This window comes from Schistocerca americana, chromosome X (genome assembly GCF_021461395.2).
Source record: "Schistocerca americana isolate TAMUIC-IGC-003095 chromosome X, iqSchAmer2.1, whole genome shotgun sequence".
Lineage (NCBI taxonomy): Eukaryota > Metazoa > Arthropoda > Insecta > Orthoptera > Acrididae > Schistocerca > Schistocerca americana.
The window spans coordinates 473,774,667-473,796,241 of NC_060130.1; the positions used below are offsets into that span (position 1 = coordinate 473,774,667).

The following is a 21,575-nucleotide window of genomic DNA, read 5'->3' on the forward strand; positions in this document are numbered from 1 at the left end:
TCTGTTGGTTTAGAAAAGTGTATTTCTCATAGAAGACACTTTCATACTCACATACACATACTACTCACATACTAACTGTAGCATTGGCTAATTTAAAATGCATCATAACCAGATTTTGACACACTTGTAAAAAGCTTATATAAATTACACATGCATTCCTGACTGTTAACTATCAGGATTACATATGTAGTTTCTATAAGTTTTTAAGAGTTTGTCACAATCTCATTGTGTAGCATTTTCTGTTTTGCCGAAGCTACATGTGATATATCTAAGTGTAATCTATGAGAAATATACATTTCTAAACCAACAGATGATATAATTTTTTCATCCAGTTGATGATGGTTGACACAATTGAAATTGACGGAGTAAATAAAATTATACAGCATATTTTCCAAATAAACATGCTTCTGTGAAATAACTTTCTGCTCTAGCCAGTTACCAACATAAATTGATTTTCCAATTGTCTACAGCACTTTTCAAATGGTAGACCATGGAATGTTCAGCTGTCATGACACAGGTTGTGCACTGCTTGAAGACTGCACAATTCATCCAGCATTCTCAGTGATTTCAACACTAACTTTTTGAACGATTTGTGGTGCAATTGTCCATCAGCTTCTCCCAGGAGTAACTCCCAAATCACTAGTTAATTCGAGCTTTTGATTCATGTTCTTATACCCCAGTGTGGAAAGCAAACATCTCTGTATTCCTTCAATGGATCAATACTCATGAACAGCAGCAGCAGTATTGCCACTGTTTTGGTAGAATGGCTTCTGAGAAATCCCTGCTGACATTTTGTAGACCCATGTTGACTGTCTGCAACTGTAATAGACACTGATGACAGCAAGTTATGACACCAACGCTACTAACCACACAAATCCTGCAGCACACAGTCTGCACATCATTCTCATAAAGTTGGTCACCCATATTGTAAACAGTGTTATGTCTACAGTGGCTTCAAATATAAAGTGTAATTATTAGCAGCCTTTGTTTGTACAGCCAAGAGAGTGCTTCAGGCCAGAAATCTTGAGAGTTTATTTAGAAAATTCAAGTGATGTGTAAAATAAAAAAAAATTGTGAGAATTTTCTACTACCAAGATTAGAGTTAAATAATAAAATATTAATGCAGCATGGCAAATAAAAGAAAGAGTTCTTAAAAATGAATGTTACATAATTTGTTAGAAAGTACTAGGAACAAATATCAGAGATATGTTCGTTATTTATCTCTTTGTCTTTTTTTTTTTAAGTAAGTTTGTGCTGTGGTTCTAATGAAGATGTTATTGATAGGATATTAAATACAGGCCTTCCTTCCTTCAATTGCCTGTAGAAAATTTTTAAATAAACTAGGCAATGACATGTCAAGCACCTTAGTGTACTGTGAATATAGTTTATACTTGTGAATTTGCACATTATGCTCATATATTGAGCTGAAAGAAGGGAGAACCTTTAGGTATCCTAGTGGCTTGAAGTTTGTCTCTAAAGTTATTGTGCCATTACAGTGATTTTATCTTTTATTTTTCTGTCATGAACATAAGCAATTTATGTGAAAGAGTGGTGTGAACGTCTCACCATCATATGTGGATTATGTTCAGTAGTTGGAAAGATTGTTAAGGCTGTTCACTACCTCCCTTCAGGGTACACAATTCCTGCTACCGATGGTAGAGAAAGTTGTTGCAGAAAATAACACTCGTAGGTTTTAAGTATTTGACCTGGCTATTTATCTCTCTATAATTTTAACATTTTTTGTTTTGTTTTAATTATGTATAACACTTACCTGAAATGCTAATTGCTCTGATTACAGGAGCCAGTTCTTGAGACAAGAGTACCGGATAGCCCTCAACCTTCAAAGGAAGACAGTAGTTCTGTAAGTATTGCAATTCCTAAATCAGTAGTTCAGAAACTGTTAACTGATAGTTATTTCTTCATCTGAATTACACGCTTGAATACATACACGTACGTACGTACTCCACATATCACTGATGTGCCACTTTCCGACACAAAGTGGCAAATGGGTGTCTTGAAACTCCATCCACTGTACCATCCCTTCTTATTAGGCTTTTGACAGAATGATGGTGACCCTTACACTGGAGCTCTTCAGGTGCCATTGCTGTAGATTTTAATTCATAATTTAAGCAGTGACTTGAATCAAACGTAAGACCCAGGACATTTTCAACGGTAGTCATGGGTGCCACCCCTAGTTGATGGTGATCATTTATTTGAATATCAAGAATAGAAGTTAATTCAGTATTTGTCACTGTGACACATGGTTCTAACTTTTAAAATATTAACTCATTATTTTGCTTCAAGCTATACACCATGGAATGTTGTGCAGAGGTTAGTGGCACTGGCTTGCATACTCTGGGTTTTGTGTTCAGACTGACCACCAATAGTTACTGCTTATTTTATTATTTATCATTTCTGGAAGGTACTTGACACTTCTTAAGTTTGTAATGTTTGCATATTGTGGAATATTTGAAGTTTCTATCGAAGAGTTCAGTTCTGTTCTCTCTGTACAATAGTGTCAACAATGAAAATTATTTTAGTGCTAGATGTTTTATGTCAATGACGAGGAAACTTTTTGATTTGGACTTAATTGTGGTTATGATATGGCACTGTTTGGTGGAGATGTTGAGTAATTCAAAACATGTATATTACTGGAATATAAGCAGTACATAATTCCCACATTCTGTATATTCAGGAAACCAATGGATTCCAAAAGAGCTGGAAGTCGGGCATCCTTCAATGTTTCCTGGGAGTTCTGGGCAGTGCCTGACAAAATGGTTGAAGGAACTCACCAAGTTAGCAAATACAACATGTGGGATGACACGATAAGCTAGGAAGATGTGTACTTTTACTTGAGTTCTCAGCCCACCAGTGTTGTGAGAAAAATGAAGAGAAGATTGATAGCTGGGATAAATTCCATGCTGAACTGCAGAAAATTTTTGGTGACAATGACTTCAGATTTGCCTAGTGGAAGTTTGACCCTAATGCCACTTCTTAAATCGAAATACAAGACAGCTTACAAAACACATACTTTATGAAACATGTTCAGCTCTTGAGGTAAAGGATGTCACAACAGCAGAAAAATTCATGATGTGGCTCCAGAGAATTGAGGGAGGAGTAGAGAATAGAGTCAGAGTAATGAGATATGATTAAACTCCCAAATGTGGTACCAGTTGTAGTTGTGGAGGACCACCACGATCTTTCCTGTCTTATATGACAGGTAGTGCAATATGAGATTAAACATATCATGATAGCCAGAATGTCAGACTAAGAACACAAGAGGTAATGGCCATGTACACTGACCACATGCCAGCAAGTGATAGATTGTGTAAAATGTGACAGACCTGTCCACAAATTTAGGTGATAATGAGTTGAATGTGTCACATGTTTTACGATTTTGTGTTTTGTCTCCACTTCTACCTCAGGTCTTAGGTCACCGCACTTAGTACGTTAGCGATCGACTGTCTCCGCCCGTTACTCTTTTTATGATCCGCCGATCTTCTTTTCGGGACTTGCCTCTTAGTGGCTGTCCAGATCAGATGTCATTGTTTGTAATGGTCTACCTTGCCTCACTTGCTTCATTGTACCATTCAGAGGAGTCGTGTGTTTTGTAAACAAGAGCACAAGGGAGAAGCCCCATTGGTCTCACATAGTCAGCGTATGGGTGCTGATGACTACATCGTTGAACCACTTCAAATGCACACACACACACACACACACACGCACACACACACACAGTGTGTTAAAGAAGTAGTATATCAGCCTTCAGCACCAGTCTCGGCCACCAGTGAAACTTGTCAGCATGAATTGATTTGGTCAACTTGAACTAATACTATAGCCATCACATGACAACCCAGCACCTGACCAAAGCAGGTTCAACCGTTACTCCTGCCAAGGATAATGCACCGCTGAGAAACAGACATTTGGAGAGCAGGAGAAACAAGGCAGTTTGTATCCACTGTAGTCCACCTGGACACAGTGTATACTGTTGCAGGGGAAGAAGGCAAGTGTTTGGCAATTGTTACACCACCAGATGTCAACCATCACAACAGTTCTTTTCATGCCAGCAAGTTGTAGATGGTTATAGTCCACTATGGGATGAAGGCCATTGTCATACCCTGTGTGAAGTTGTTCTCCAAAATGGTGTTGCCATGTCCTGTCATTGTCAGAGGTACCAGCCACTCTCCTAGCCACTGAATTTGAAAAAATAAGTGAATCGACCATCTATGGAGGTGAATCCACCACAGATAAAGATCCTCCATGGATGACAGTCAGTATGATATCACAAAATCTCATTGACATCTTCATCGACGACCAGCCTCTCTATGAGCTAGCCAATTCAGAGGTTTGTTTCTGTGTATTGTTGATTGCACTGTGGATCATCCTTCAATTAGCCAGCAATCATATAAATTGTTGCCAGATGAATGATGAATAACACAGGTGGAATGGAGAAAGTGGTGCAAAATGTCATCATTAAACGCCCAGTGTGTCCTTGGTTCTCTGCTATGGTTGCTATGGTCATAGTGAGAAAAACACATAGCATATGACATTTGTGCATTGACTACTGAGAACTGAACTATATTAACAAGAAATACACACTATGTGATCAGAAGTATCTGAACACCTGGCTGAAAATGAGTCACAAGTTTCTGGCACACTTCATCGATAATGCTGGAATTTAATATGGTGTTGGTCCACTCCTAGCCTTCATGACAGCCTCCACCCTAGGCATATGTTCAGTCAGGTGCTGGAAGGTTTCGTGGGAAATGGCAACCAATTCTTCAAAGTGTGCTGCATTGAGGACAGGTATTAATGTTGCTCGGTGAGTCCTGGCACAAAGTCGGTGTTCCAAAACATCCCAAAGGTGTTCTATAGGATTCAGGTCAGGACTCTGTGCAGGCCAGTACATTACAGGTATGTTATTGTCTTGTAACCACTGTGCCACAGGTTGTGCATTATGAATAGGCGCTCAGTTGTGTTGAAAGATCCAATCTCCATCCCCGAATTGCTCTTTAACAGTGGGAATCCAGAAGGTGCTTTAAAACATCAAGGGATGCAAGTCCCCTCCACATTGTGTACTGTAATTTGTCACTCCACTCAATAATATTTCACTATTCAGTCATCAAATGTTTACGCTCCTTAAACCAAGCGAGGAGTTGTCTGGCATTTACGGACATTATGTGTGGCTTATGAGCAGGTGCTCAACCACAAAATCGAAGTATTCTCAGCTCCCGCCTAAGTGTCATAGTACTCGACTCTCTTCAACTGTCTGCGGTCCCTGTCAGTCAACAGATGAGTTTGACCTCTACATTTTTGTGCTGTACATGTTCCTACATGTTTCCACTTCACTATCACATCGGAAACAGTGGACCTAGGGATGTGTAGGAGTGTGGAAATCTCGAGTACAGACATATGACACAAGTGGCACCCGATCACCCTACCACGTTTGAAGTCCGTGAGTTCCATGGAGTCTGCTCCATCACAAATCTAATTACTACTGAGGTTGCTGATATGGAATATCTGGCAGTAGGTGGCAGGACAACGCACTTAATATGAAACATGTATGTTTTTGGTGGTGTCTAGATACTTTTGATCACATAGTGTATTTCTCCATTGCCAGTTGTTGATGACCATCCAGATTGCTCAGAAGGAGCAAAGTATTTCTGAGTTAACGACATATAGACAGGCTATTGGAAAACTGGGGTTGATCATGCTGACATGAGAAAGATTTCCATCAAAACTCCTGACAGTTTTTATCAGTTCAAAATTATGCCTTTTGGACAATATAATGCACCAACCACATTTGAATATGTAATGGACATCATTCTTCAACACCGTAAATGGGCAACATATTTGTGCTGTCTGGATGATACTGCCATTTTTGGAAGACATTTGAAGAACATCCGAGCCACCTGAGAACTGTGCTAAAGTGTATACACACTGAAAGCCTCCCCGAATCTGAAAGACTTCCTATCGTTCACCTGAAAAAAAGGAAAAGAAAAAAAAAAAAATTGTCCAGTTAGTTGATGGCAATGGAGTCATCCTGATCCAAAGAAAATAAAAGCAGGCACAAGTTTTTCCACCTTCTTGGCACAACTGTGATGTGAGAAGTTCCTTCAGGATGTGCTTACCCTACCCATGCATGTCCATTGCAACAACTGCTGCAGGGAGATGACAAATTTTTCTAGAGTGTGGTGCAAGAAAATCTTGACTTGTCCTTAAGGAAGCATGAACTTCACCTACCATCATAGCTTTTATAGTACATATTGAGGAAGGTGCCGAATAGGTGATAGCTTATGCTTCCAGAGAATTCTCCTCCAAGTCTGAGATGACTACTCTCAAACCAAAAGAGTGCCCAGGAATTGTGGGGATAATGAACAAGAGTATCTTTATTTATTTGCAAATTAGTCATGCCAGTAATGAACCAAGATTCTCTTTTCTAGATGATGAGCATAATGAATCAGTCAGATTGACTGGTTGTTTGTATGCTGAGGCTTCAGGAGTATGGTGTCACAGTGGTGCACAAAACCACATACAAACACAAGGATGCTGTGTGCCTTACAAAGATTTTTTTAAAGTGGTGATCAGATGTCAGACTGGTTTAATGGAGCATGCTATAAATTCGTTTCCTGTGGCGATCTCTTCATCTCAGAATAGCACTTGCACCTTAGAGCCTTAGTTATTTTTTGAATGTTTCTCAATCTCTATCTTCTGCTGCTGCTTTTACCTTCTGCAGCTCCCTCTAGTACCATTAAAGTTATCGCTTAATCTCATAACTCATGTCCTATTGTCCTACTTATTCCTCTTGTTAGTGTTCTCCATACGTTACATTCTTCAACTGTTCTGTGGAGAACCTCCTGATTTTTTACCTTATTAGCCCACCAAATTTTTTACATTCTTCTGTAAAACCGCATTTCATACACTTCGATTATCTTCTGTTCCGGCTTTTACACAGTCCGTGAGACACTATCGTACATAGCTGTGCTCCGAATGTGCATTCTCAGAAATTTCTTTTTCAAATTTAGGGCAGTGTGTAATACTAGTATACATCTTTTGGCCAGGAATACCCTCTTTGTCTGTCCCGGTCTGCTTGTTAGGTACTCCTTGCTTTTCCCATCATGTGTCATTTTCCTTCTGAGGTATGAGAACTCCTTAACATAGTGATTATCAGTTTTGCATTGTATTCTCTTATCTGCAGCTTCTCATTACTTTGGTCTTTGTTTGGTTTACTCTCACTCCATAGTCAGTACTCATTGGACTGTTTAGTCTATTCAACAGATCCTGTAATTCATCAGCAAATCTTATCACTGACATTATGTCACCTTACTCTTCCCCCCCCCCCCCCCCCCCCCACCCTTCTTGTCTCTGTTTATTTGATGTATATACTGATCAGTAGATGTGAAACATTATGTCTCAATCTTACACTCGTTTTAATATGAGCACTGCTTTCTTTGTTTCCAGTTTTGTTGTTCCCTCTTGGTTCTTACACAAATTGTGTATTACCCATCTTTTCCTATAACTTACTCCTAGTTTAAATGAAAATGGTTAGTTGTGGTGGATGGATAAATTGATTTCACAATTGTCTATTTTTCTCAGAATTTCGAACATCTTACACCATTTTACAGTGTCTTAACACTTTTTCTTTGTTGGCAGATCCAATGAATGTGCTTTGATTTTTCTTTGATATTGCTTTGATTGCCAAGAATGTCAGGGCTGCCCCCATTTTACCTTTCCCTTTCCTAATGCTGAACTGATTGTCATGTAATAGATCCTCTGTTATCTTTTCCATTCTTCTGTATATTATTCTTGACAGCAACTTGCATACATGAATTGTAACCCTGAATGTCCAATAGATCCCACACGAATCTGCCTTTGGTGTCTTGCTAAATGGAAATGTGTAGGTGAGAATTTTCCCAAAAGGCTAATGGTATGTCAATAGGATCATAGATTCTACACACCAGGATGATTAGCAATTTTGTTTGCCACTTCACCCAATGATTTTAGAAATTCTGATGGAATGTTATCTTTCACTTCTGATTTATTTGATCTCAAGTCTTCCTAAGGTCTTTTAAATTCTAACACTATTACTGGATCCCTTATCTCTTCCATATTGACTTCAATTTCTTGTACTGTCATGTCATCACATAACTCCTCCCCCTCATAGAGCATTCTGTGTACTCTTTCCACGTATGTCCTCTCTTCTCTGTATTCAACAGTGGAATTCCCAATGCACTCTTAATGTTGCCACCCTGCCTTTTAATTTCAGTGGAGCTTGTTTTGACTTTTATATATGCTGAGACAGTCCTTCTGATGATCATTTCTTTATCGATTTCTTCATATTTTTTGTTCAGCCATTTTGCGTTTGCTTCCTGGCACTTCCTGTTTCTCTCATTCCTGAGTGATTCCAGAGCTCTGCAGCATACAACATGGTGAAGCAGTTAACATCACTTGCTGGCATCTGGTGGATTGCGAGGCTGAACCTGACTACCAGCAATTACTTGAATTTACTATTTTTTAATTCTAGTTCCCAAAATTTCTTATGTTTGCATGTTCTGAAATATTCAACAGTTTTGTAAATAGCAGCATTTCTGGTCAATGATTTTTATTTCTATCCTATCCGTACATGGGTGTCCGTAATAAACTTGCTTACAGTGCAAAGTGATGTTCTTCATTGACAATGCTGCAAACATATTAAACTTAATTGTGGTTACGAATTGACAATGTGCCACTGCTGAATTTATTAATATATGCCAATGAGGGGAATAAAGGAAAAGCCTAGAAGAACATGCCTCATTTAAAAGTCTGGAAGTCAGTAGAAAAAGTTCAAATGATGTTGGTTTGTTGTGGTGGATGTTCTGGGTGGTTGTAATTAAGGACATACAGAAAACAAGTAATGAATAAACTGTAGAAATAAACAAATTATAATTCCCACATGAGAAAATAACATACATTAATTGCGTACCATATTTACATTTCAGGTTAGAAACACTGCTCACTGTGGACAACCATCTGCATCCACAGACAGCCTGGAACTGCGCTAGAGATACTGTTCCACAGCTTATAGAAAAGTGTATTGTTTGCCAATGAGGTGTATAAATTATATATCCTCACCCACTTTTGGTTGTTTCAACCATCATCAACTGGAGGAGAACATGATTAAATGTGTTGGTTTAGAAAAGCGTATTTCTCATAGAAGACACTTTCATACACCAACTGTAGCATTGGCAAATTTAAAATGCATCATAATCAGATTTTGACACACTTGTAAAAAACTTATATAAATTAAACATGTACTCCTGACTATTAACTATCAAGATGACGTATGTACTTCCTATAAGTTCTTTTAAGAGTTTGTCAGACTTGTATTGTGTTGCATTTTCTGTTTTGCTAATGCTACATATGGTATGTGAAAGTGTCTTCTATGAGAAATCTGTGTTTCTAAACCAGCAGATGTTATAATTTTTTCATCCAGTTGATGATGGTTGAAAGAACTGAAATGGGTGGAGTAAATAAAATTATACAGCATATTTTCCAAACAAATATGCTTGTGTAGAAATATCTTGCTGCTGTAGCCAGGTACCTACATAAATTGTTTTCACAGTTGTCTGCAGCACTTTTCAAATCGTAGACCATGGAATGTTCAGTTGTCATGACACTGTTTGTGCACTGCTTGAAGACTGCACAATTCATCCAGCATTCTCAGAGATTCCAGCACTAACTTCTTCAACAATTTGTGGTGCAACTGTCCATTGACCTCTCCCAGGAGTAACTCCCAAATCAGCAGTTAATTCTAGCTTTTGATTCATATTCTTGAACCCCAGTGTGGAAAGTGAACATCTCCGTATTCCTTCAATGGATCACTATTCATGAACAGCAGCAGCAGTATTGCCAGTGTTTTGGTAGAATGGCTTTTGAGAAAGACCTGCTGACATTGTGCAGACCCATATTGACCTTCTGCAACTGTAATGGACACTGATGCTGATGTTTCAACCCTATTGACATTCCAGTACCAGTGCCTAACAGCAAGTTATGACACCAACACTACTAACCATGCAAATCCTGCAGCACAGTCTGCACATCATTCTCATAAAGTTGGTCACCCATACGGTAAACAGTGTTATGCCTACATTGGCTTCAAATATAAAGTGTAATTATTAGCAGCCTTTGTTTGTGCAGCCAAGAGAATGCTTCAGGAAGGAAATCTTGAGAATTATTTAAAGAATTCAAATGATGTGTAAGATAAAAATTATTGTGAGAATTTTTTGTTACCATGTTCAGAATCAAATAATAGAATATTAAGACAGCATGGAAAATAAAAGAAAGAGTTCTTAAAAATGAATTTTACATAATTCGGTGGAAAGTACTAAGAACAAATTTCAGAGATATCTTCATTATTTATGTCTTTGCCTTTGTGTAAGTGTGTTTGTGCTGTGTTTCTGATGAAGATGTTATTGATAGGATATTAAATACAGGCCTTCCTTCCTTCAATTGCCTGTAGCCAATTTTTAAATATACTAGGCAATGACATTGTGAAACACCTTAGTGTACTGTGAATATAGTTTGAACTTGTAAGTTTGCACATTACACTCATATATTGCGATGAAAGAAGGACGAACCTTTAGGTATCTGAGTGGCTTGAAGTTTTTCTCTGAAGTTATTGTGCCATTACAATGATTTTATCTTTTATTTTTCTGTCATGAACATAAGCAATCACCACCATATGTGGATTATTTCAGTAGTTAGAAAAATTGTTAAGGCTGTCGAGTACTTCTCTTCGGGGGACATAATTCTTGCTACCGATGCTAGAGAAAGTTGTTGCAGAAAGTAACACTCGTAGGTTTTAACTATTTGGCCAGGCTATTTATCTCTCTACAATTTTTAACATTATTTGTTTTGTTTTAATTATGTATAACACTTACCTGAAAAGGCAATTGCTCTGATTACAGGAGCCAGTTCTTGAGACAAGATTACCGGATAGCCCTCAACCTTCAAAGGAAGACAGTAGTGCTGTAAGTATTGCAATTGTTGAATCGGTAGTTCAGATACTGTTAACTGAGAGTTATTTCTGCATCTGCATTACATGCTTGAATACACATCCATGTATGTACATAATCCACATGTCACTGATGTGGCACTTACTGACACAAAATGCAAATGGATATCTTGAAACTCCATCCGCTGTACTGTCCTTTCTTATAACGCTTTTGACAGAATGATGGTGACCCCTACACTGGAGCTCTTCAGGTGCCATTGCTGTAGATTTTAATTCATAATTTAAGCAGTGGCTTGAATCAAACGTAAGACCCAGGTCATTTTCAGCACTATTCATGGGTGCCAACCCTAGTCGATGGTGATCATTTATTTGAATATCAAGAGTAGAAGTTAATTCAGTATTTGTCTATGTGACACTATCTTCTAACTTTTGAAATATTAACTCATTATTTTGCTTCAAGCTATAGAGCATGGAATGTTGTGGAGAAGTTAGTGGCACTGGCTTGTGTACTCTGGATTCTGTGTTCAGACTGACCATCAATAGTTAATGCTTATTTTATTATTTATCATTTCTGGAAGGTACTTGACATTTCTTAAGTTTGTAATGTTTGCATATTTTGGAGTATTTGAAGTTTCTATTGAAAAGTTCAGTTCTATTCTCTCTGTACAATGCTGTCTACAGTAAAAATTATTTTAGTGCTAGATGTTGTATGTCACTGACGATGAAACTTTTTGATTTGGACTTGATTGTGGTTATGATATGGCATTGTTTGGTGGAGATGTTGAGTACTTCAAAACATGTACATTACTGGAATATAAGCAGTACATAATTCCCATGGTCTGTATATTCAGGAAACCAATGGATTCCAAAAGAGTTTGAAATTGGGAATCTGTCAATGTTTCCCGGGAGTTCTGGTCAGTGCCTGACAAAATGGTTGAAGGAGCTCACCAAGTTAGGAAATACAACATGTGGGATGACACGATAAGCTAGGCAAATGTGTACTTTTACTTGAGTTCTCAGCCCACCAGTGTTGTGAGAAAAACGAAGAGAAGCTTGATAGCTGGGATAAATTCCATGCTGAACGGAAGAAAACTTTTGGTGACAATGACTTGCAGATTTGCCTAGTGGAAGTTTGACCCTAGTGCCTCTTCTTAAATCAAAATACAAGACAGCTTACGAAACACATACTTTATGAAATGTGTTCAACTTTGTGTTTGTGCTGTGCTGTGTGTTTGTGCAGTGTTTCTGATGAAGATGTTATTTATAGGATATTAAATACAGGACTTCCTTCCTTCAATTGCCTGTAGCCGATGTTTATGTATACTAGGCAATGACATTGTGAAACACCTTAGTGTACTTAGGTAGCCTAGAGGCTTGAAGTTTGTCTCTGAAGTTTGTCTCTGAAGTTATTTTGCCATTACAGTGATATTATCTTTTATTTTTCTGTCATGAACATAAGCAATTTATGTGAAAGAGTGATGTGAACATCTCACCATCACATTTGGATTATGTTCAGTAGTTAGAGAGATTGTTAAGACTGTAGAGTACCTCCCTTCAGGGTACATAATTCTTGCTACCGATGGTTGAGAAAGTTGTTGCAGAAAAAACACTCGTAGGTTTTAAGTATTTGACCAGGCTATTTGTCTTTGTATAATTTTAACATTTTTTGTTTTGTTTTAAGTATGTATAACACTTACCTGAAAAGGTAATTGCTCTGATTACAGGAATCAGTTCTTGAGACAAGAGTACCGGATAGCGCTCAAACTTCAAAGGAAGACAGTAGTTCTGTAAGTATTGCAATTGCCAAATCAGTATTTCAGAAACTGTTAAGTGATAGTTATTTCTACATCTGCATTACGTGCTTGAATACATATACGTATGTACGTACTCCACATATCACTGATGTGCCACTTTCCGACACAAAGTGGCAAATGGGTATCTTGAAACTCCATCCACTGTACCGTCCCTTCTTATGAGGCTTTTGACAGAGTGATGGTGACCCTTACACTGGAGCTCTTCAGGTACCATTGCTGTAGATTTTAATTCATAATTTAAGCAGTGACTTGAATCAAACGTAAGACCCAGGACATTTTCAGCAGTAGTCATGGGTGCCACCCCTAGTCGATGGTGATCATTTATTTGAATATCAGGAATAGAAGTTAATTCAGTATTTGTCACTGTGACACATGGTTCTAACTTTTAAAATATTAACTCATTATTTTGCTTCAAAATACAGCATGGAATGTTGTGCGGATGTTAGTGGCACTGCCTTACATACTCTGGGTTTTGTGTTCAGACTGACCACCAATAGATAATGCTTATTTATTATATATCATTTCTGGAAGGTACTTGACATTTATTAAGTTTGTAGTGTTTGCATATTGTGGAATATTTGATGTTTCTATCAAAGAGTTCAGTTCTATTCTCTCTGTACATTGGTTTCTACAATAAAAATTATTTTAGTGTTAGGTGTAGTATTTCACTGACAATGAAACTTTTTGATTTGGACTTGATTGTGGTTATGATATGGCATTGTTTGGTGGAGATGTTGAGTATTTCAAAACATGTACATTACTGGAATATAAGCAGTACATAATTCCCATGGTCTGTATATTCAGGAAACCAATGGATTCCAAAAGAGCTGGAAGTCGGGTATCCATCAATGTTTCCTGGAACTTCTGGTCAGTGCCTGACAAATTGTTTGAAGGGGTTAACCAAATTAGCAAATACAACATGTGGGATGACATGATAAGCTTGGCAAATGTGTACTTTTACTTGAGTTCTCAGACCACCAGTGTCATGAGAAAAAACGAAGAGAAGCTTGATAGCTGGGATAAATTTCATGCTGAACTGAAGAAAACGTGGTGAAAATCACTAGGAGATTTGCCTAGTGGAAGTTTGACCCTAATGCCTCTTCTTAAATCGGAATACAAGACAGCTTATAAAACACATACTTTATGAAATATGTTCAACTCTTGTGGTAAAGGATGTCACAACAGCAGAAAAATTCATGAAGTGGCGCCAGAGAATTGAGGGAAGAGAAGAGAAAAGAGTCAGAGGAATGAGATCTGATTTGACTCCCAAATGTCGTACCCATTGTAGTTGTGGAAGACCACTATGATCTTGCCTGTCTTATATGACAGGTAGTGCAATATGAGATTAAACATATCATGATAGCCAGAATGTCAGACTAAGAACACAAGAGGTAAAGGCCATGTACACTGACCACATGCCAGCAAGTGGTAGATTATGTAAAATGTGACAGACGTGTCCTCAAATTTAGGTGATAAGGAGTTGAATGTGTCACGTGTTTTACGATTTTGTGTTTTGCCTTTACATCTACTTCAGCTCTTAGGTCATCGCTTTCAGTATGTTAGACAGGGTGTATACGACCCGGGACAACCGGGAGATCCGGGAAAAACCCGGGAATTTTGTCATGCGGGAGAAAACCGGAAAAAATCCCGGGATATTTTCAGAATTCTGGGAATTTTTCATTGTTTTAGTTTTCAGTTAATTTTTTGTAATTTTGACTGGTAAGAACCGATACTCTAACAAAGGATATTACTGTATCCCATTACGGCAGAATAATACTTCAACAACAAAACGTAAACGAGAGAAAAAAACGAAAATAACTTAAATTGCAAAGGAAATGTGTCATATACGACGACGACACACAGTGTTTATGCAAGCGTCTGCCAATTGAAAATGTTTCAAAGGCTTCAGGAAGATATTCAATGCTTCGTAACAAGAAGTTGCTTAAAATGAGCAACTGTTTACCTTAGATTTGTTTTAGCAGTTATGCGCAGGCTCATGCACATGCGCAGTTGAGTCACGTTTGAGTAGTAGATTCTCCAACTGCTGGCTACAGGAATGTGGCTGTGCAAGCAGTCGCAGCAAGCAGCTAGATGCTACCGGGAAAAGCGATTGCCAAATTCATATTCTTGAGGAAGAAACCTTGTTTCACAAAGCGCCTAGCATCCAGCGCACGTTTGTCTATCGATTATTCATATGATTTTGAAATACTTCCCTGTTGGTTTTTGAACATTTTTGAACACATTTTGATTTCTGAATGAATCATAAGTTGACTTTTGAATCCATGCATAGTGTATGTGATGTCTCTGTCAGGAGAATCCTTGTCGCGTAAGAAATAAACTTTCCGCAGAGAAAAGTTGACGGGGCTATACGAGCTGAGGGAGTAAAGCCGAATGGATGAATGCCAATCACTGTCTGATTATGTGGTTGATTGGGCTTGCGAATGATCAGCATTGTTTATAATTAGTAGCGAAATCCGTAGATTCAGACTACCAGAATGGAAATAAACGACTGACAGGAATAACAGGTGAGAAAGATTACATATTATCTTCTCGGTGTATCCAAGAAAATGAAGTTTTGACAGAAAAGTTTTGGCCAGATCGCTACACTAGTAAGGACCAGTTGTACAGTCCCTGGCTAGCAGCCGCTTAAGTTCTATTCTGGAAGTAATGCGGAAAACATGTTGTTCGAACACGTAATAATGCCTAACTGGAAAATAATCGTGGGATAACTAAACCTGTGATTCTGGCAGGGTTAGTTAAGTTAATTGGAGAACAAATTTTGACAATGGCAGGAATAGCTACAGAATTGGTGATGACAGATTGTTTGTTAGAATGAGGACGGAGAAGAAAAGGGGACATCACACAAATTATGGAAGAATAAGACGATTCCAAATTTATATAAAAATTTCGTAACACTACTTTTCGAACTCATGCTTGAGAAGCTGGTGCGTATGAATAAAATGTGAAACTATTTCGTAACATAAAGCTTTTTGCTTGTAGGAGGCCTAATAGGCATTTGATATTGATACTTCGTGAATGGCCATTTGTGCCAAAACAGTCTTGTTTATTTGGTGTGTTACAAAAGGCCTATTTTGTTTTATCTACAGACAGTGACAAAATAGATGTAATAAAATCGAGAAACCACACCAGTCTTGGGTATTATTTGTATTAAGGCTTTTTCAGTATTAGATAACGACATTTCGATTTTTCATGTAGCAAAACGTTTGACGAACTTTGATGACATAATAAAAAAGTGGTTCAAATGGCTCTGAGCACTATGGGACTTAACATCTGAGGTCATCAGTCCCCTCGAACTTAGAGCTACTTAAACCTAACCAACCTAAGGACGTCACACACATTCATGCCCGAGGCAGGATTCGAACCTGCGACCATAGCGGTCGCGCAGTTCCAGACAAGTGCGTAGAACCGCTCGGCCACATTAGCTGGCGATGACGTAATAGATACTTTCGCAGAAAGGAAAGCATGCCATGAAAAGTTGCAGCAAGATTAGAGAGGAAAAAAAGGTTTGAAGAAATGTGTAATTTCTTGCTTATCTCTTGTCAGTATTGGTTTTATATATCCTATATATAATTTTATGTCACACAAAACAGCAAGTTATTAACTAATAGGCAATAAAAAGTTCAGGTTTTCTGAAGAGCTCTTGTTCTCTCGATTACAAATAATCCCATCCGTTATTAATTTCGAGATTTTTTTTAAGAGGGGCTGGCTGTCAAACCGGCCGACTGGGAGTAGGAGAGGCACCACAGGACATTTCAATTTCCACTCTCCTAAATATAGTTTGGAAGTGCGGTAGAAATATGCTTTATGAAGAGGCGTGGCACTGCACTTTGGCATACTTAAGACCAAATAATATGTCTTACATTTCCTCGAATACATATGTTTTATGTTTCAGACTTTTCCGAAAGATGTACGCTACAAAATGAACATATTTTGAAAATTCGATTTTTTTTTTAGTGTTAACCCGGTTCGCAAATATCATAGATCCGGGGCTGATGCGCAGAGCAGTCTGAGTTATAATGGGTAGACTCCACGTGACCCGTGTTTACATTTAATGATTATGCTGTTTCCCCTTCGTTTACTCTCACGTCAAATGAAAAAAACAGATATATGTGGTCAGGAGCTATCAAGTGAATTAAAACACATTCACATAATTACGGAAGGCTAAAATATGTCATTAGTTGCTGGCCGGTGTGGCCGTGCGGTTATAGGCGCTTCAGTCTGGAACCGCGTGACCGCTACAGTCGCAGGTTCGAATCCTGCCTCGGGCATGGATGTGCGTGATGTCCTTAGGTTAGTTAGGTTTAAGTAGCTCTAAGTTTGAGAGGACTGATGACCACAGATGTTAAGTCCCATAGTGCTCAGAGCCATTTGAACCATTTTATGTCGTTAGTTTTAGATTTGATGTCATTTCCACCTTTCTGACAGTCTAATCACCTTGCGGAACAATGAAGGTATTTTTGTCTGTTTGCTAAAAAAACTCGACTTTTGTTAACCTTTTCTGCAGAGGCAGTCAATGTATTTGAAATGAAATGTTTAATGTCACAGTACTGGCTAGTTTCAATTGTTCGCTGCATTTCAAGTGCACGTTTTCATTTTCTAGCACATAAGGCATTATGCCATAATGAAGAACCAAACATGATATAATACAGTACTTGTGCTCCAAGAAAATTTACATCCCGAAAACCACACTGAAAAGCTTAATATCAGGTTGAGGTCTACTTCGTTGGGAATCTGGACATACGAATGTGCACTTTAAGTATGCACTTTAAATGTGCACGAAATTCGGATGCTCTTGCAGTATTCTCTGATATCTTGTTTCTTTTATGACATAATGTATGATCTTTCAATGTTTTACACGTAAGTACATACGGGCTTCCTACGTCATGATAGCTACCCAAGCGCGGTGTCGCCTGTTATCTGCGCTCCCTGGCAACTGCTGAAACAAACCTATTTCTAACAGGTCGCGGGAAAATATTGTGAATAGTGGTTTGAAAAGCATTACTTTCAAAGTAAATATCCTTTTACGTAAGTTGAACTATGTGCAAGGATGTGCCATGAATTTATTAAATCACAGAGCATTTGACTCTCATTTAAAAATCAACTCTTTGATGATGAGCCATTTAGAAGAATTTCGAACCCTGAAGTTTAGACATTTATGTCATTATTCAAAATTTGTGTGATGTATCTTAAAGTGTAACATGCGCAAAAAAGATCAACAGTATATGCGAAAGCTTAGCTTCTCTTGCAGCGTATTGACCTTACAGACCAATATTATTATATGTTAAAGCATTGCTTTTCTTGTAGCAACACTATGTAGATTAATTCAAACTATTAACTTTGCCCGTTTGTGTGTTTGTGCTACTTAATAGTGATGTTGCTGTTGGCTGACTACATCACGTGTCCTATGCTCTGAATATCTGCTGTCATCGGCTGGCGAGATCATGTGACATAAGCTCCGAACGGCTTACAAAAGCGCATTGAAATCTTGATCTCAATGATTCGGAAAGTAACATGCGGAGTCTGATGGAATTCCAATGTATACTTTCGTAATACGAAAATACGCAGCGTACATGTTGCTGCACATCAAAAATATTTCTAAAACGTGTCTTTTTCCCTGAGTTTCATTTTCTAAAGTGCTGGGAAATTGTACGCCCGTGTATAAAGCCATAACCATTCAAAGGATTGATAAGGGAAAATATACTGTCACCCGGGAGAAAGTGTATTTTTAACCAGGAATTCCGGGAAAAATCTGGGAATTTTTTTTCCTTGTCCATGTATACACCCTGTTAGAGAATGTCTGGCTCCTCCCATTACTGCTTTTTTAATCCACCGATCTTCTTTTCTGGACTTGCCTCTTAGTGGCTGTCCATATCAGATGTCATTGTTAGTAATGGTCTGCCTTGCCTCACTTGCTCCATTGCCCCATACAGAGGAGTCGTGTGTGTTGATGTAAACAAGAGCACAAGGGAGAAGCCCCATTGGTCTCACATAGTCAGCGTATGGGTGCTGATGACTACATCGTTGAACCACTTCTAATGCGCGAGCGCGCGCACTCACACACACACACACACACACACACACACACACACACACACTCACACAGTGTGTTAAAGAAGTAGTATATCAGTCTTCAGCACCAGTCTCGGCCACCAGTGAAACTTGTCAGCATGAATTGATTTGGTCAACTTGAACTAATACTGTAGCCATCACATGACAACCCAGCACCTCACCAAAGCAGGTTCAACCATTCCTCCTGCCAAGGATAATGCACCGCTGAGCAACAGACGTTTGGAGAGCAGGGGAAAGTAGGCATTTTTTATCACTGTAGTCCACCTGGACACAGTGTATATTGTTGCAGGGGAAGAAGGCAAGTGTTTGGCAATTGTTACACCACCAGATGTCAACCATCACAACAGTTCTTTTCATGCCAGCAAGTTGTAGATGGTTATAGTCCACTATGGGATGAAGGCCATTGTCATACCCTGTGTGAAGTTGTTCTCCAAAATGGTGTTGCCATGTCCTGTCATTGTCAGAGGTACAAGCCACTCTCCTAGCCACTGAATTTGAAAAAAACTATGTGAATCGACTATCTATGGAAGTGAATCTGCCACAGATAGAGATCCTCCATGGATGACAGTCACTAATATATCACAAAATCTCATTGAAATCTTCATCGACGGCCAGCCTGTCTAGGAGCTAGCTAATTCAGAGGTTTGTTTCTGTGTAATGTTGAATGCACTGCAGATCATCCTTCAATTAGCCAGCACTCATATAGATGGTTAACAGATGAATGACTCAGTGGTTAGACACTGGACTCGCATTCGGGAGGACGACGGTTCAATCCCGCATCCGGCCATCCTGATTTAGGTTTTCCGTGATTTCCCTAAATTGCTCCAGGCAAAAGCCGGGATGGTTCCTTTGAAAGGGCACGGCCGACTTCCTTGCCCATCCTGATGAGACCGATGACCTCGCTGTCTGGTCTCCTTCCCCAAAACAATGGATGAATGATGAATAACCCAAGTGGAGTGGAGAAAGTGGTGCAAGATGTCATCATTAAACGCTCAGTGTGTCCTTGGTTCTCAGCTATGGTTGCTATGGTCCTAGTGAGAAACACACATGGCATATGATATATGTGCATTGACTGTTGGGAACTGAACTATATAAACAAGAAATACACACTATGTGATCACAAGTATCTGAACACATGGCTGAAAATGAGTTAAAAGTTTCTGGCACACTCCATCGATAATGCTGGAATTCAATATGGTGTTAGCCCACCCCTAGCCTTGGTGACAGCTTCCACCACAGGCATATGTTCAAAAATGTGCTGGAAGGTTTCGTGGGAAATGGCAACCCATTCTTCAAAGTGTGCTGCACTGAGGAGAGGTATTAATGTTGCTCAGTGAAGCCTGGCACAAAGTCGGTGTTCCAAAACATCCCAAAGGTGTTCTATAGGATTCAGGTTAGGACTCTGTGCAGGCGAATACATTACAGGTATGTTACTGTCTTGTAACCACTGTGCCACAGGTTGTGCATTATGAGTAGGCGCTTAGTCGTGTTGAAAGATGCAATCTCCATCCCCGAATTGCTCTTCAACAGAGGGAATGCAGAAGGTGCTTTAAAACATCAATGTAGGCCTGTGCTGTGACCGTGCCATGAAAAACAACAAGGGATGCAAGCCCCCTCCATAAAAAACACATCCATACCATAATACCACCACCTCCGAATTTTACTGTTGGCTCTACACACAGTGGCATTCGCCATACCCACACTCTACCATCGGATAGCCACATTGTGTACCGTAATTTGTCACTCCACTCAGTAATATTTCACTATTCAATCATCAAATGTTTACGCTCCTTACACCAAGCGAGGAGTTGTCTGGCATTTACGGACATTATGTGTGGCTTATGAGCAGGCGCTCAACCACAAAATCGAAGTTTTCTCACCTCCCGCCTAAGTTTCATAGTACTCGACTCTCTTCAGCTGTCTGCAGTCCCTGTCAGTCAACACATGAGTTCAACCTGTACATTTTTGTGCTGTACATGTTCCTACATGTTTCCACTTCACTATCACAGCGGAAACAGTGGACCTGGGGATATTTAGGAGTGTGGAAATCTCAAGTACAGACATATGACACAAGTGACACCCAATCACCCTACCATATTTGGAGTCCATGAGTTCCATGGAGTGCCCCATTCTGCTCTCTCATGATGTTTAATGACTACTGAGGTCACTGATGTGGAGTACCTGGCAGTAGGCGGCAGCACAATGCTCTTAACATGTAACACGTATGTTTTTGGTGGTGTCTAGATACTATTGATCACATAGTGTAAATTTCGATTGCCAGTTGTTGATGGCAATCCAGATTGCTAGAAAGGAGCAAAGTATTTCTGAACTAAGGACATGTAGACAGGCTATTGGAAAACTGAGGTTGTTCAGGCTGTCTTGAGAAAGATTTCCATCAAAACTCCTGACAGTTTCTACGAGTTCAAAGTTATTCCTTTTGGACTTAATAATGCAGCAGCCACATTTGAATATATAATGGACAACCTTCTTCATTACCCTATATGGACAACATATTTGTGCTGTCTGGATGATACTGTCATTTTTGGAAGACAATTGAAGAACATCCAAGCCACCTGAGAACTGTGGTAAAGTGTATATTGAGATGAGAGAACAGAGAGCCTGTCCGAGTCTTTGTAGCTTGAAGTTAGCCTCTGAAGTTTTTGTGCCATTACAATGAT

At 39.0% G+C, this 21,575-nt stretch overlaps 1 protein-coding gene across 1 annotated transcript in view; it reads left to right on the forward strand.

The window, feature by feature from the left end:
* Positions 1–21,575, forward strand: part of LOC124554842 — a 511,599-nt gene that overhangs the window by 365,295 nt on the left and 124,729 nt on the right. Inside the window, exons 30-32 of the mRNA XM_047128504.1 lie at positions 1,799–1,861; positions 10,947–11,009; positions 12,718–12,780. Of these exons, the coding sequence (XP_046984460.1) occupies positions 1,799–1,861; positions 10,947–11,009; positions 12,718–12,780 (189 nt within the window). The remainder of the gene's footprint in view (positions 1–1,798; positions 1,862–10,946; positions 11,010–12,717; positions 12,781–21,575) is intronic.